General features: G+C 46.6%; 1 protein-coding gene across 2 annotated transcripts; it reads left to right on the forward strand.

The window, feature by feature from the left end:
* The first annotated feature begins 1250 nt into the window (after positions 1-1250).
* CALM1 (calmodulin 1) lies at positions 1251-12477 on the forward strand. 2 transcript variants are annotated; one of them, XM_063792753.1, is made up of 7 exons: positions 2678-2709; positions 3212-3308; positions 4286-4316; positions 5470-5613; positions 8070-8176; positions 8582-8717; positions 8892-12477. In XM_063792753.1, exons 2-7 carry the CDS (start codon positions 3303-3305, stop codon positions 8918-8920), a joined length of 453 nt encoding a protein of 150 aa, XP_063648823.1. In that variant the 5' UTR covers positions 2678-2709; positions 3212-3302; the 3' UTR covers positions 8921-12477.
* The last annotated feature ends 2074 nt before the right edge of the window (positions 12478-14551 follow it).

Below are 14551 nucleotides of genomic sequence, written 5' to 3' on the forward strand. Positions count from 1 at the left end.
ACCTCCAACTGTTGCCCGGGCCCTGTAAAACAGAAGATCAAATTCTGTGTTCTGCCTTGGCAAGAAAAGAAACTGCAGCATTTTGTCTAGATTTTTACAAGTCCTGGGGTTCACATTACTGGCTGAAATTGTTCTTTCTCTACTTTACAGAAAAATGGAAAACACTAGTAAACTTAAAGATTTAAATATTATTTTAAAAGGAATATAATAAAAAATGGAAAACACTAGTATATTTAAAGATTTAAATAGTCTTTTAAAAGGAATATAATCAAAACTGTAGTTTAAAATACAATCTAGCTCCATAAGAGAGGCAATTGGCTGTGTGTTCCACTTGTAATGCAGAGGATTTGAAGCATCTATTTTTTCCCTTGTTTCTATGGATTTATGAATAAAGACTCTGACCCTTCTCAGGATCAGGAAAATTACGAAAAATTTAAAGCCTGGGTTTAAGGTCTGTAGAAGCTGCACAGGTACACTAATTTTAGTAAGACGGGCGCCAGGAAAAAGAGAACAAAATAGTAGGGGAGAAATATTCAGGCATCCTAAAAAATATTCAGTGGAAACGTAAAAACATTAAAGACTGATTAAACATCGCAGCATGACACAGATTTAGCAACTGAGCATAAATAATTTGGCTCGGATACTGCTCCAAAATCCGAAGAGGACCAATTTCTTCCAGGAGGACAACTACCTCGTCCTCTGCAGACCCCTCTCCTCGGCAGCTGAAGGAGTGTGGCCAATCTGCCTCCACCTCCCCGCGGACCCCCTACTCTCAGGACCTCCTGCAGCACCCCAAACTGGAAGTGGCCGCTGCAGACCCAAGGACGAGGGGCACGCGGGAGCCGGCAGCCCTAGTGGAGCGGTTGGAGATGTCGAGGTGGGAGGGTCACCCAGGTGGGGTGAGGCTGGGGTAGGTAGCGGGGTGAACGGCTTCAGAAGCTCTGGGCCGCCCCCAGGTTGGACTAAGCAGGCGCTCTGTCTTCGCCCCCGCCCAGGATGGGCGTCTCCTGAGGACTCCCCGCCACACCTGACCCGAGACCGCGCGCCCAGCCTAGAACGCTTCCCCGACCCAGCGTAGGGCCGCCGCGACTGGCGCGCAGGGGGCGGCGGGAGGCCTGGCGAACCCGGGGGCGGGACCAGGCAGGCAAGGCCCGGCTGCCGCAGCTCCGCTCTGCGCGAGGCGGCTCCGCCGCGGCGGAGGGATACGGCGCACCATATATATATCGCGGGGCGCAGACTCGCGCTCCGGCAGTGGTGCTGGGAGTGTCGTGGACGCCGTGCCGTTACTCGTAGTCAGGCGGCGGCGCAGGCGGCGGCGGCGGCATAGCGCACAGCGCGCCTTAGCAGCAGCAGCAGCAGCAGCAGCATCGGAGGTACCCCCGCCGTCGCAGCCCCCGCGCTGGTGCAGCCACCCTCGCTCCCTCTGCTCTTCCTCCCTTCGCTCGCACCATGGTAGGTCGGGAGTGGCAAATGCCGGCGTAGCAGCTGCCCGAGATTTCTTCCCAGATTTCTAGTTGTTTTGTTTGTTTTTTGTTTTTGGTTCTTGGAGGTTTTTCTTTTCTGAGTGTTACGCAGCAGCTGCGCTTAAAGGAGGTTGCACTTTGGATTTGCATCTCGGCGACCTCTGCCAGGGAGCTTCATTTATTGGTTCCCCTTGGAGCTGGACTTGGTCGTAGGCCGTCCACGGGCAGGGGCTCCGGCCGCAACTGCAGCGGGGGTTTCTGCATCCAATCCCCCTGCCCCCCGCCCAGCCCCGCACCCACTGCATCCACTAGCGCCGCACCCGGGCTGCCTGCAGCGCAGCGTTTCGGCCTGGGAGCCGGGCGGGGCCGGGCACTAGACCCCCCCCCCGCGGCCCGCCCCTCCCCACCCCGCTTCTCCGCCGGCGCGAAGGTGGCAGGTCGGGCGGGCAGTGGAGAATGAATGGGCTGGAGCTGGCCGGTGGCGCACATTGTTCCGGCCGGGTGTTGAGGGGCGCAGTCAGCGCCCGCCACCTCCCCACCTTGGCCGGCCCTGCTGGGCGCCCTCCCTCGGTCGCTCTCCCCTCCTTCTTCCCGGGGGGCGCGGCGCGGGCGTGGGCTGGGAAGGAAGGAGCCGGGGAAGGGTGGGGTTGGGGGCAGGAAGGCGAGGGGTTGGGGGCGGAGAGGGCGGAAGCGGCGGCCGGGCCGCCCTGCGCCCGGGCGGGGCCCTGCGGTGTGGCCGTGGCTTGTTCCTGCCGCTTTCGCACCCTGCGGCCCCCCACCCGGTGCAGCAGTGCGGGCGGGCGTGAGCCTCGGTGCAGCAGGAGTCCCTTCCCGCGGGAGGCGCTGGGCTCGCGCTAATTGGGGCGGGCGGGGGGGGGGGGGCGGCGGGGGAGGAGGGAGCTGGCGCGCGGCTTGGTTTCCATTAGAGACGCAAAGTTTCTGCTCCGGGAGGAGGCGGCGGCGCCGCGGGCTCGTCGCCTGGGGGAGCAGAAGCGGGTGGGAGGTGCGGGTGGCCTTGGCCGCGGCCCTGGTGCGCGGGGGCCGGGGATGGTGACCCTCCTGGCCGAGGAGGGGCGGCGTCCAGACGCCCGCTCGGGGGCCGCCTTCCCCCCCACGCCTGCCCCCGGGCACGCGGCCTGCCCGGTCCCTCGCCCCGCGCCACTTCCAGTCCGCAGAGGGATGCCCTCCACGTTTCTGCTTTCTCTGCAGCTTCTAGATTGCCAGATGCGACTGTGCGCCTCGCTGGGTGTGTTTTCCACAGCCCCTTCCTCCTCGGCGTGCAGGGCTGACATCACCGACTGCGTTTCTGGTTTGGCGGGTGGGGAGATGGTTCCCTGCAGGGTTCTGGTACACCTTTGCCCCCAGGGCTAGCGCCATTTGGGGGAGGAGGATTTCGTTGTCGAGAAAGTTGGATGCTCCTGGTAACCCCTCTAACAAGAGAGTTTTGTAGCGAGGTGGGACTGTTCTCCCCATAAGGTGACAGTTTCTCTTGCGAGGTGTGGCAGCGCTTCCTGTTGTACAAGACAGATGTTGCCTTGGCGTTACGTAAATCATCGTGTCTCCCTCATTTAAAGAAAGCCAATTTTTAGTGATTGAGGTAGAAAGAAAGATCCGTTTATAATTTGTAAAAACAAGTTTTCACCCAGAATCAATATATTGGAACACCATTCCTACTGTTAAAGTTTTCACTTAAGAGTATAAACTTCATCAGCTTTCTATTAGGACTTATTTTGTAATTGGCTTCTTAGGCATCCTTCTTTAAAAGAGAAATCCACGTTAGCTCTCCTTGAGGTCTCGAGTTCCCTCGGCTGGAGGCACAGGTTCAGTGGAGACCAAATAATGCAGGTGAATTACCTTCGTGGCCATTACTGCCTCGAACGAAGTGTGTTTATTAAGAACAGTTCTTTTGTCATTCTTAAGGTAGGTAGGGTTAATACTCTCCAGCAAATTTAGTAGATACTCTTTGCCAGAAAAGAGAGGAGTATATATAGTTTGATAATTATTGTGTAGTTTTCTGTGTACTTAATTTTTGCAATTTTGTAACACTTCATTTGTAAGATGGTACCATTTTTTCCTGGCTTCTGAATCATAGGATAGTTTGACCCAGGGCATTAGCCATTGTAATGGTAGGCTTTTAACAAATAACTGCCTAATTTAAAGGATTGGAAAGCATTTGTTACATGGAAATGAAGTTGGTGGCGTACCCAGTTGCTGTATCTTTATTTTTTCTACTTAATTATTTCTCATAAAATGGATATAAAAGCCTGTTAATCCAACCCAATGCCATTATGTAACGCCAGTTTGGAGATTTCGAGGGCCTGGAGCAGTGCGCAAGGTGCGCTGAAAGCCTGCCCCTGGATGAGATCCTTATCCTGGCTGTGGTGGCAGTGGCAGTGGGCTGGGTCCCTTGTTGAGTGGAAAGGGGGACTGCGGTGTCCATGGTGCAGTAGGTGGCGCTCTTCTGTCTTAGAGCCTGCCGCCACTGCAGCTGGTGCCAAGGGGCCTTCTGCCACTAGAGGTGCCATTTTTCACATGATGAACTTAGCCTAGTTAGATCGCAGAGCAAGCTGTAAGCCATGGGCCCAGAAAAGAAAACTTGAAGTGAGCAGATGTTGTCACTTCCTTGTAATCCTTTGTTAAAATAGCATAAGGAGTTTTCTTTATTCTATTTACTTTCATTAAATGACCGTGCTACAGGTTTCAAAGAATCTTAAGATTGATTTTTGAAAGATCACAATATTAAAAGTATAACTGGAAAACCTATGTTGAAATCAACCAAACATGTCGTGGACTGAATGATAACCTTTTCTTTCTTCATATAGGCTGATCAGCTGACCGAAGAACAGATTGCTGGTAAGTTGACAACTCCAAGGAGTCCCCAGAAGGCCAGAACTAGGCACTGACTCAGTTTTGGTGACTCCTCTGTTCCTCCCCGCTACAGTCTGGGCAGTTTTCTAAGAATTTATTTAAATAAGAACAGTAAGCAGAAACATTGAGGTCAGATGTTATTCTTGCCAGTACTTTATAGATGAGGTGAAAGGAAGTAAAACTAAGGATGCCTACGTGTTAAACTCTGGAGAATTTGACCATGTTTCACAATGTGCAAAGTTTGCGTATGATTAATTGTACTGAGCCTGCTACTCAACGGTTTAGTTTACAATTCTTATGCCATGGGTCTTTCAGTAATCTGCCACGAAAGCTTGTGCTCGCTATCCTAAAATAAATGGAAATGGGTGAATATGAGTGTTAGGACCACTGTAGTAATTGGGAAGAAAGTTACATTAGTTAAACTCTGTTGCCCAGGCTGGTCTCTAACTCCTGGGCTCAAGCAATCCTCCTGCCTCAGCCTCCTGAGTAGCTGGGACTACAGGCATGTGCCACCACGTCTGGCAGATTTTAGCTTTTTAATATTCCTGGAGGACTTGTTTTGAGACTGTTTCTCTTTAGGAAACCAGGAATGCTTCTGAAATATTCTAAAAGTCATGTGGAGAGAGTTTACCTGGGAATGTACATTTCTAGTAACCATTTTATTTGTTATGAAACGAGGGATTCTTATGGCTTTAGAAATGTAACAGGAAGGGATTTGAAGGGGGCACATGGACCAATCTTGTCAGATTGGATTTAGTCCCTTGAACCTGGGAGGCAGGGGTTGTAGTGAGCTGAGATTGCACCACTGCACTCCAATCTCGGTGACAGAGCGAGACTCCATTGTTTAAAAAAAAAAAAGATTGGATTTAGGACTAATTTAAGCATGTTCCAGCTTAGCCGCCTTGAAACTTTTGGGAATATTGTGGTGTGTGGCACCGTTTATTGGGAGCAGTGTTTGCTTTATGGGCTGCTGTATGAAGGCCAGTCCAACAGGACTATTGTGGTCATTATTTCAGTAGATAAAGACCAGAAACGTTGCACAACTTGAATGGCTGGCTTTGGCAAGCCCCCGGCAAGTGTGTATTGTGACTGGGTTGGATAAAGACATTGATTCTAACGGGTCAACTTTTGTTTTCAGAATTCAAGGAAGCCTTCTCCCTATTTGATAAAGATGGCGATGGCACCATCACAACAAAGGAACTTGGAACTGTCATGAGGTCACTGGGTCAGAACCCAACAGAAGCTGAATTGCAGGATATGATCAATGAAGTGGATGCTGATGGTAAGAGCTTTAAAACCATGAATGAGGGCCATTGTTGTGTAATTCAAGTTCAGACATGTTACAGGATTGTCTTTCAGGTCCCCAGAGCAAAGCAAATGTGCAAAGATCCTTTCTGTGGTTGCCCCAGGGCCATTGACAATTAAAATAGAAGATGATGGGCCTTGCGTCCATCCTGCTTAGTGTCTAGAATGTTTTCTGCATGGGATCACTATTGTTTTCTTCCTGCTTGGTGCGACCTAGAGCACAAATCTATTTTTTTTTTTTTTTTTTGGAGACGGAGTCTCGCCCTGTCGCCCAGGCTGGAGTGGCACTGGCACGATCTCGGCTCACTGCAACCTCTGCCTCCCGGGTTCCAGCGATTCTCCTGCCTCAGCCTTCTGAGTAGCTGGAATTACAGGCGTGTGTCGCCACGCCCAGTTAGTGTTTTGTATCTTTAGTAGAGATGGGGTTTCACCATGTTGGCCAGGCTGGTCTCAAACTCCTGACCTCGTGATCCACCCTCCCCGGCCTCCCAAAGTGCTGGGATTACAGGCGTGAACCACTGCTCCTGGCCGAGCTCAAAGCTTTTATCAACTGGCCCATGAGTCTGCACTGAGTCTTGAGGGGGGAGGTGAAATTAAATAGCCATAGAAAGTGCTTTTTAACAAACTTACTGTGTTTAAAGAGGAGGAGGAACCCCCAGATGAAGTAGGTGACAAGCACCCTTAGAAGTTACCATAAAAGTGAGTACAGTGTGAGCTGTAGATGTGTTTGCTGCAGAGGAGCATGTGAGGTTTGGAGGCAGATGTGTGGTGACTCCAGGGGATAGATTTGCAGAACCTAACGGAAAGGGAAGCTGTAAGGTGCAGGGCCAGAGGGAACCAGCAGTAACCCTGATAGCGGTCTGTCATCTGTTCCTCTCGACTCTACAGCAGGGGACAACAGACCTTTGATTGCTGATTTCCATCAGTAAGCAGGCTTTGAAGCACACTTCCCCACCCGTAAAAAAAAACCACGTATTTTGGTAAATCCTATATATATTCTAATGTACTGTATGACAGTATAGAACATGATTTTTAAAAGATGAGTTGGGAGGAGAAAAGGATAAAAGAAAAAATAAAAGAAGCATTAAGAATAAACAATTCGGATCTAGATTTTACTTTCTAGATGATTGACTCGAGGGTGGTGTAGTAAAATCGCTTGTCTGGTCACAAACATTTGGCAGCAGAGCTTTTGATGAGGTTCTTTGACAAAGCCTTCAGCACGTTAGAGTGGTTTTCACTAATAGTGTTTTGGAAAGAAAAGGTTGTCCATAGTTCTCTAGTTTGCTAAGATGATCAGCTACCCAGGAACATGGAGTAACTTCCTCTTGTTTGTGGGAGCCCTGGGAATCTGTGCCTGGGGAGGGGAGAAGTCTGTTAGGCTCTTGGATTGTGTGGAAGAAGAAGTTGTGCCAGGCTACAGAATCCTGTGTTTGCACTGAGAAAACAGGATGGTACCTGACCTTCTCTGCATGGCTGTGAGATAGCTTAAAATAATTTCTTTTGTTTTTGATGAATATGAACAATATCTTAAAATTTTTGAGGCTAAAAAAGTCTTGAAGGGATCCCTGAGGTATTTTCTTTTAAAGGTACTGGTGAAAATGAGTAACTTAACCTAGGGTTTTTCTTTCTAATTTTATTTCCATTTAGTTCAATGACACTGTTAGTCTGGAGTGCTTATCTTCGGGGGTACTCATCTCTTAGTTTTAAAGAGGAGTTGTTTGGAGTACTGGCCGTAGAACAGATTGTTCTGACAGTTCCCTAAGTGTTACTAGTCTGAGCTGTGAGAATGCTCCTGAGCTTTTCCCTTAATGGGAAATAAAGATACTGAGTTGGAAGAAAACAGGTGGCTAACCATCATAGCGTGGCCAAGAAATGATCCTGGAGAAGACTTGGTAAGACTTCATGGCCCATGCATGGCATAACAGAATCAATGTTCCTCTCTCATAATCTTTTCTCCTCTGAAACACTTTATACACTTAACCTGCAGCTCAGTTCTAGGCCTTTTTTGTGTTACTGCTGTCACTAACCAAGGCAGAGTGAGACCTGAGTGATTTCCCTAACTCAGGGATGGCAGTCGGGGGCGCTTTCTTCCCTCGGAGTGGAAAGATTCAGCCTGCGGAGTGGTGTATGCTATTTTTCTCTTGAACTGTACAGCCCTTCATGACCCTTCCATGGGCTTGAATCCAGATGTGCAGTTTCCTTTGTATAAGTAAATACTATCCTGGGCACTGATGATGAGTTTGAAATTATGTGAAATTGCCCTGTGAAGTGTTCGAACGTTTTAGACCTGCAGATGATTGAACCTAGTAAGATAGTCTGCCCCTTTGTCCTAGTACATGTTTACCGTTCTGTACAGTGGCTCTGAAATGATTACTGCAGAGCAGCGTTAATGGAGTGCTTACTTTACATGAGCTTTTTGTTTTTTAATTCGAGGTAATGGCACCATTGACTTCCCCGAATTTTTGACTATGATGGCTAGAAAAATGAAAGATACAGATAGTGAAGAAGAAATCCGTGAGGCATTCCGAGTCTTTGACAAGGTAATCCAGCATCTACATAGCAGATGGTACTTAAGTATGGCTTCTTCCGCTTTCACTTCTAAAAGCTATAATAATGTTATAGACAGAAAACTTTAACTGCCTGAGCCTCTGATCTCACTTTCAAAAATCCTCTTTATGGTAACCGTACCAGGGGAGGGTAGGCATAATAAATAGGAATTTTGGACCATGTTTCTTGACTGTTACTTTGAATTGTTGTGAGCTTTTGCAAATCCTGTTTTCTGCATTAGCTGTTTGCATGTATTTAGTAGGTTAGAGGTGGGAACTAGAGATCAGAGAATTGTTTATGGCAGCAGAGTTAGCAGTAACTTGAGAGGGCATAGCTAAGTCAAAGACCTACTTCCCCACACTACATCATTAGCAATAACAATTGCTGAATGTTCACAGGATGGCAATGGTTATATCAGTGCAGCAGAACTACGTCACGTCATGACAAACTTAGGAGAAAAACTAACAGATGAAGAAGTAGATGAAATGATCAGAGAAGCAGATATTGATGGAGACGGACAAGTCAACTATGAAGGTAAAACTAAATTCTCTGAGCTCAGTGTTTCATAGTCTTACCTTTAGATCTGTAAGCAAGCCAACTGCTTCACTAGACAGCCTTTGACTTTATTTTATGTACAGTAAAGATGTTGTGTTCATTAAAGCTGCTTTCAAAGATAACCAAAAGTTACGATTATATTTGTCTTTTCAGAATTCGTACAGATGATGACTGCAAAATGAAGACCTACTTTCAACTCCTTTTTCCCCCCTCTAGAAGAATCAAATTGAATCTTTTACTTACCTCTTGCAAAAAAAAGAAAAAAGAAAAAAGTTCATTTATTCATTCTGTTTCTATATAGCAAAACTGAATGTCAAAAGTACCTTCTGTCCACACACACAAAATCTGCATGTATTGGTTGGTGGTCCTGTCCCCTAAAGATCAAGCTACACATCAGTTTTACAATATAAATACTTGTACTACCTTAATGATAAGGACTCCTTAAAGTTCCATTTGCTAATGATTAATACACTGTTTGGGCTGGCCAGTTTTTCATGCATGCAGCTTGACGATTGAGCACAGTCAGGCCTTTGTATTAAAAATGAAAAATGAAAAAACAAATTCAAAACCTATTCAAATGGGTTCTAGTTCAATTTGTTTAGTATAAATTGTCATAGCTGGTTTACTGAAAACAAACACATTTAAAATTGGTTTACCTCAGGATGATGTGCAGAAAAATGGGTGAAGGATAAACCGTTGAGAGGTGGCCCCACTGGTAGGATGGTCCTCTTGTACTTCGTGTGCTCCGACCCATGGTGACGATGACACACCCTGGTGGCATGCCCGTGTATGTTGGTTTAGCGTTGTCTGCATTGTTCTAGAGTGAAACAGGTGTCAGGCTGTCACTGTTCACACAAATTTTTAATAAGAAACCTTTACCAAGGGAGCATCTTTGGACTCTCTGTTTTTAAAACCTTCTGAACCATGACTTGGAGCCGGCAGAGTAGGCTGTGGCTGTGGACTTCAGCACAACCATCAACATTGCTGTTCAAAGAAATTACAATTTACGTCCATTCCAAGTTGTAAATGCTAGTCTTTTTTTTTTTTTTTTCCAATAAAAAGACCATTAACTTAAAGTGGTGTTAAATGCTTTGTAAAGCTGAGATCTAAATGGGGACAAGGCAGGTGGAGGGGAGGCCAGTGTACATGTAAATGCCCACAGCCCAGCATTGGGTTTCCCTCCCAAGGCCCCAGCACCAACCTCTGAGCCCAAGACCTTGCCTGAAAACAAGCAGATACCGATTGCTTCATCCTATTTATGGACATGTAGGTCTAGTTGCATTTTCACTGGGGGGAGGGGGGAAGGTGAATTATGGTAACTTTTAATGATCTATTCAGGCAGTAGAGCTCTTAAGGAAAAAAAAAACCCACTTTCTCTCAAGCATGTATTTAGGGGTTGTTATCAATTGTGCTGCTGATTACCTGTCTTATGTAACTACTTGAGACCATCTGCAAGAGACATGATTTAGTGTGTCTGTAATTCAATCTTTGCTGTGTGTGGTAGAAGCAGTAGTCACTTTTGTAAGCCAGTCTCTTCATGCCTAAAAGACACTACCAGTCACCTTTGATTCGCGACTTTTAATTTATGATTATACTTAGCCTCCTCCTACTTTTTTTTTTTTTTTTCCCCAAGTTGACTTGACTTTGCTTTTTTCCCCCCAAGTAGAACTAATGCTAGCTTCCAGCTTGAAAGTAAAACTCCAGTGTGGAGTGAATTTTGTGTCTAATTATAAACCTGTAACCAAAACTCAGACATCTGGTACTGGTCTTTGCATTGAGGTTGGTCCCTGTAAAACCCCCCTTAAAAGCATATTGCATTTAGTACAGAGCTCTTTTTTGAAATGAAGGCTGGAGATGTGCATTTTTCACGGTGTTAACTGGTTGTATCTTATTAGCAAGGAGATTGGGGTTTTGAGTGTTTGCGTGGGTGGTTTCAATTTGCCAGGGAACAGTGGCAGGCTGCTAGCAAGGCAGTGAGAAGCTCTTGGCAGCCAAATGGGTGCATTCAGGGCTGATTTATAGAGACCCTTGGCTTCTCCTTCTCCTACTCCCTGTCTTTCTGGCATTTTGTAGCTTGTTAGATTTTCTGCCAGAGGGGTGGGTCAGAGCAGTGGAGGGGAGACATCGCCCATGTGCTTCTGCTACTGGTCCTTGGGCTGGGTGGTTGGTAGAGGAGATGTTGACACTATGAGCTAAGGGTTGGCTTTTGTAATTATCTGAATCTGAAAGGAATGCCTAAGGTTACCTTGGGGTTTCTCTTCTGGTGAGATAGGGTTCCTGGTTTGAGTAAGTTAATGTCCTGGATATTTCTTGTGGCAGGGGGTGGTCAAAGAGCCTGATCGCTGACCCAGTCTCAGGCCTGTGGTCGATGACCTCTCAGTAGTTTCAAAAGGGGCTGGAGGGGGATATTTGACTTGTTTTTTCGAAATGTAGCCTTCTAACCCTCAAGTCTTTTTAGAAGCTGGGTGAACTCTTAGTGGTCCTGCAGCCTATCCTAAAAGACTACCTTTGAAACAGGATTCTTGTATGGCCAGGATCCTGTCTGGGAACCAGAAACCCTACACCCTCCCCCTCCAGGGAATGCTGAGTTCCAGTTTTGAGCAGAGGTGAGGCAGAATCCACTGTAGCCTTCCCCCCTGGTATTTGGGGGGATGACCAGCCCAGGCGTTGGGTGTTAGTCTGCATGAGTTTGTGAGAGGAAATAGCTGGGTGTCCTGGCAGTGCCCTTGAAGTTGGTTAGGACCTTCCTGTAAACTCTTGCCCCTACTTCTAACTACTCTATAAATATATACATATATTTATATATAAAGTGATTAGTTGAACTGGCATCCTGCTTTAGCCTGAGACTTGCCATAAGAAACTGCTGAGTACTTGGCAAACCCTTTCGTAGTTTTGTTCTCCATCTGTTTGGGGTAGGTGTTGAGCGAGGCAAATGGATCTCGATATTTCAGATGGGCTTTTGATGCACTGTTGCCAAGGAAGGCTTTTTCTGATTTTTTGACAAATGAATTTTTGCACACTTTCATTGGTGTCTTTCGGCAACTTACACACATTGAAAATGAGCTATTGTACATATTTTTATATTCTCTTTATAAATGCATGTCTGATTGTACTTGTAACAATATTGTAATGAACGGCTGTGCAGTAGGCCCAGCGCTGCTGTGTCTCGTCAGAGGAATAGCTTACCACGAACCCCTCAGCATACTGAGAATCTCTTCCTGAACAAAGAATGTAAATTTGGTCAAGTCTACTCTTCCGTTCATTCAATGATTTTAAGCATTTGAATTATTTATTGTATATCCTAAATATATTTCTCCTTTGGCAGTGACTAGATTTCCACTAATGTGTCTTAATCTATCCCTCCAGCTGGCAGTTACTGTTTTTTTAATCCCTTGAAGTTGTCCTGTAGGAGACAGAAATTCTTTGCTGTCTGTATCCCTTGGAGTAAGAAGGTAGTGGCATGGGTGGAGTGTGTGTTCTTTCTCCAAATCTATTATGATGTTTATTAAACACTTCTGTAGCAAAGATGGTGGTAGTTCTTTTGTTACTGAAGTTGCCCTTCACCATGGCTATTTGAAAAGGAGATGTACTTGGACGTTTCTGTAAATCTTGAGATAAACTGTTTGGAGATTTAACCACCTCTCTGATGGGGGACCAACTCTATGGAAATTGTAAATACGTTTTATTTATAAACCTGGCACTGTATTCAATAAACATTTCTGCAGCCTTTCATCTCTAACTGCGAACTGTGTAGGTTTCTAGCTTGCATAGCTTTCAATCCCTTTTGCTCTCAACAAGATAGACCTGCCCTCAGATGTAATTTCACTGGGTCTCTAGTACTGTGAGAGTGAGGGGCCAGAAATAACCGTAGACACATCCCACAACCGTCTTACCCTAGTTTTAAGTAGTTTGAGTGTTAATAGCTGACATTTTAACCTATTCTCTTAGCCTATTAACTTGTCCATGCTTGCTTTTTATGCGGAAAATTTACACCATAAGGATTAGTTTCCTTTTAACCCCAATCCAAGCCTCTTTAGGACTTGTATAAAGAAATACATTTTTTTCAATAAGATGGGAATTTTAGATGACAACCAAGATGATACCTTGGTTCATGTCAAGAGCGGGACAGCTGAGGAAAGTAGGGTGGGATGCAAGTACAATTTAGGACCTTGGCATTGAAGCCTTCCCCTTAGTCAACACTGGCCCAGACCCTGGTTCTTAGATGTAGCAGGAGAGGCTGCCTGCTTCTGCCCCCTTTGCTTCCAGAAAGGCCTTTTCCAGCTGCCTCGTGTGTTTCCCACTCTGCCCAGAAGGAGTGAGAGGGCTGAAAAGCGGGGCGGGATAAGGCCCTGCTTTCGACAGAAGGCTTGAGACACATCTCCAGGAAGCATTTAAACAGCCCCTCCTGCACACAGGAGCTGGGACTATAAGGACATGGTCATCACCGTGGAGACAGCCCTCTGCTCTGAGGCTTTAGACCTGGCTTCTGGATTTGGTTCTGTCCCTCCAGCCTCAGGCAGGTTCTTTACCTTTCCCAGGCCTTGGTATCCTCCTTGGTAAGATCATATTGGACTTGGTACCTTCTGCCTGTGGCTTTCTAGGATTATGACCGACCTGGTTTGGCATCACTTTGTGTTTAGATAGATGAAATTGCAGCCTAAAGGATGGGAGGCAAAATTGTGTAGGAGTGCTGTGTCCTTTGAGATGACAAATGGGATTTTAAAATTCTCACCAGCTTCATGTTGGAGGTGGAGTGGAGGTTAAGCTTGCTATTAAGACGTGATGTAATATTGGAACCTGGGTCAGAGAAACTGATTGTTAAGTGACTTCCATTCTCCCGGGACGGAAATAGGAGGCTACCACTGGGCCTGTAAGGGATTCAGTCCAAGTGACATCATCTGGTTTTCAGCAGCTCCGGTTTAGAAAAACACACACACATTTCCGATTCAAGCTGAACTTTACCGGGCACTGGGGGGCTGGAGCACCCAATGACTCAGGATGCCTTAGAAGGAAATAAAACATAAAGCTTTTTATAGCTTGGTGCTTCTCTCCCACTGCCCTCAACTCTCTGCCAAGGAGTGGGAGGAGTTAGCTCATGGACCAGAACTCCCGTTAAAGCCCCTGAACTCTGATTAAATCAAGTGGCAGTTTTCCTGATGAGAATTATGTTCTTTGTGTCAGGAACCTTAGGAATGAGTGTGAATTGACACATTCAGATTGTGGGTTTTTTTTTTTCTCTTTTGAGGTGGGGTCTCATTCTCACTAAGGCTGGAGTGCAGTGGCACAATCACAGCTCACTGCAGCCTCCACCTCCCAGGTTCAAATGATCCTCCCACCTCAGCCTCCCCAGTAGCTGGGACTACAGGGATGTGCTGCTGTGCTCAGCTAATTTTTAAATTTTTTTATGCAGACGCGGTTTCACGTGTTGCTTAGGCTGGTCTCAAACTCCTGGGCTCAACAAATCCTCCCACCTTGGCCTCCCAAAGTGTTGGGATTACAAGTGTGAGCCACTGTGCCTTGGCTCAGATAATTTTTTTTTTTTTTTTTTTTGAGACAGAGTCTTGCTCTGTCACTCAGGCTGGAGTGCAGTGGTGTGATCTTGGCTCACTGCAACCTTCGCCTCCTGGGTTCAAGCAATTCTCCTGCCTCAGCCTCCCGAGTAGCTGGGACTACAGGCGCACACCACCACGTCTGGCTAATTTTTGTATTTTTAGTAGAGACGGAGTTTCACTATGTTGGCGAGGCTGGTTTTGAACTCCTGACCTCAGGTCATCTGTCCGCCTTGGCCTCCCAAAGTGCTGGGATTATAGGCA

The sequence above is a fragment of the Pan troglodytes genome, chromosome 15 (assembly GCF_028858775.2).
Source record: "Pan troglodytes isolate AG18354 chromosome 15, NHGRI_mPanTro3-v2.0_pri, whole genome shotgun sequence".
In the NCBI taxonomy this organism is placed as follows: Eukaryota; Metazoa; Chordata; class Mammalia; order Primates; family Hominidae; genus Pan; species Pan troglodytes.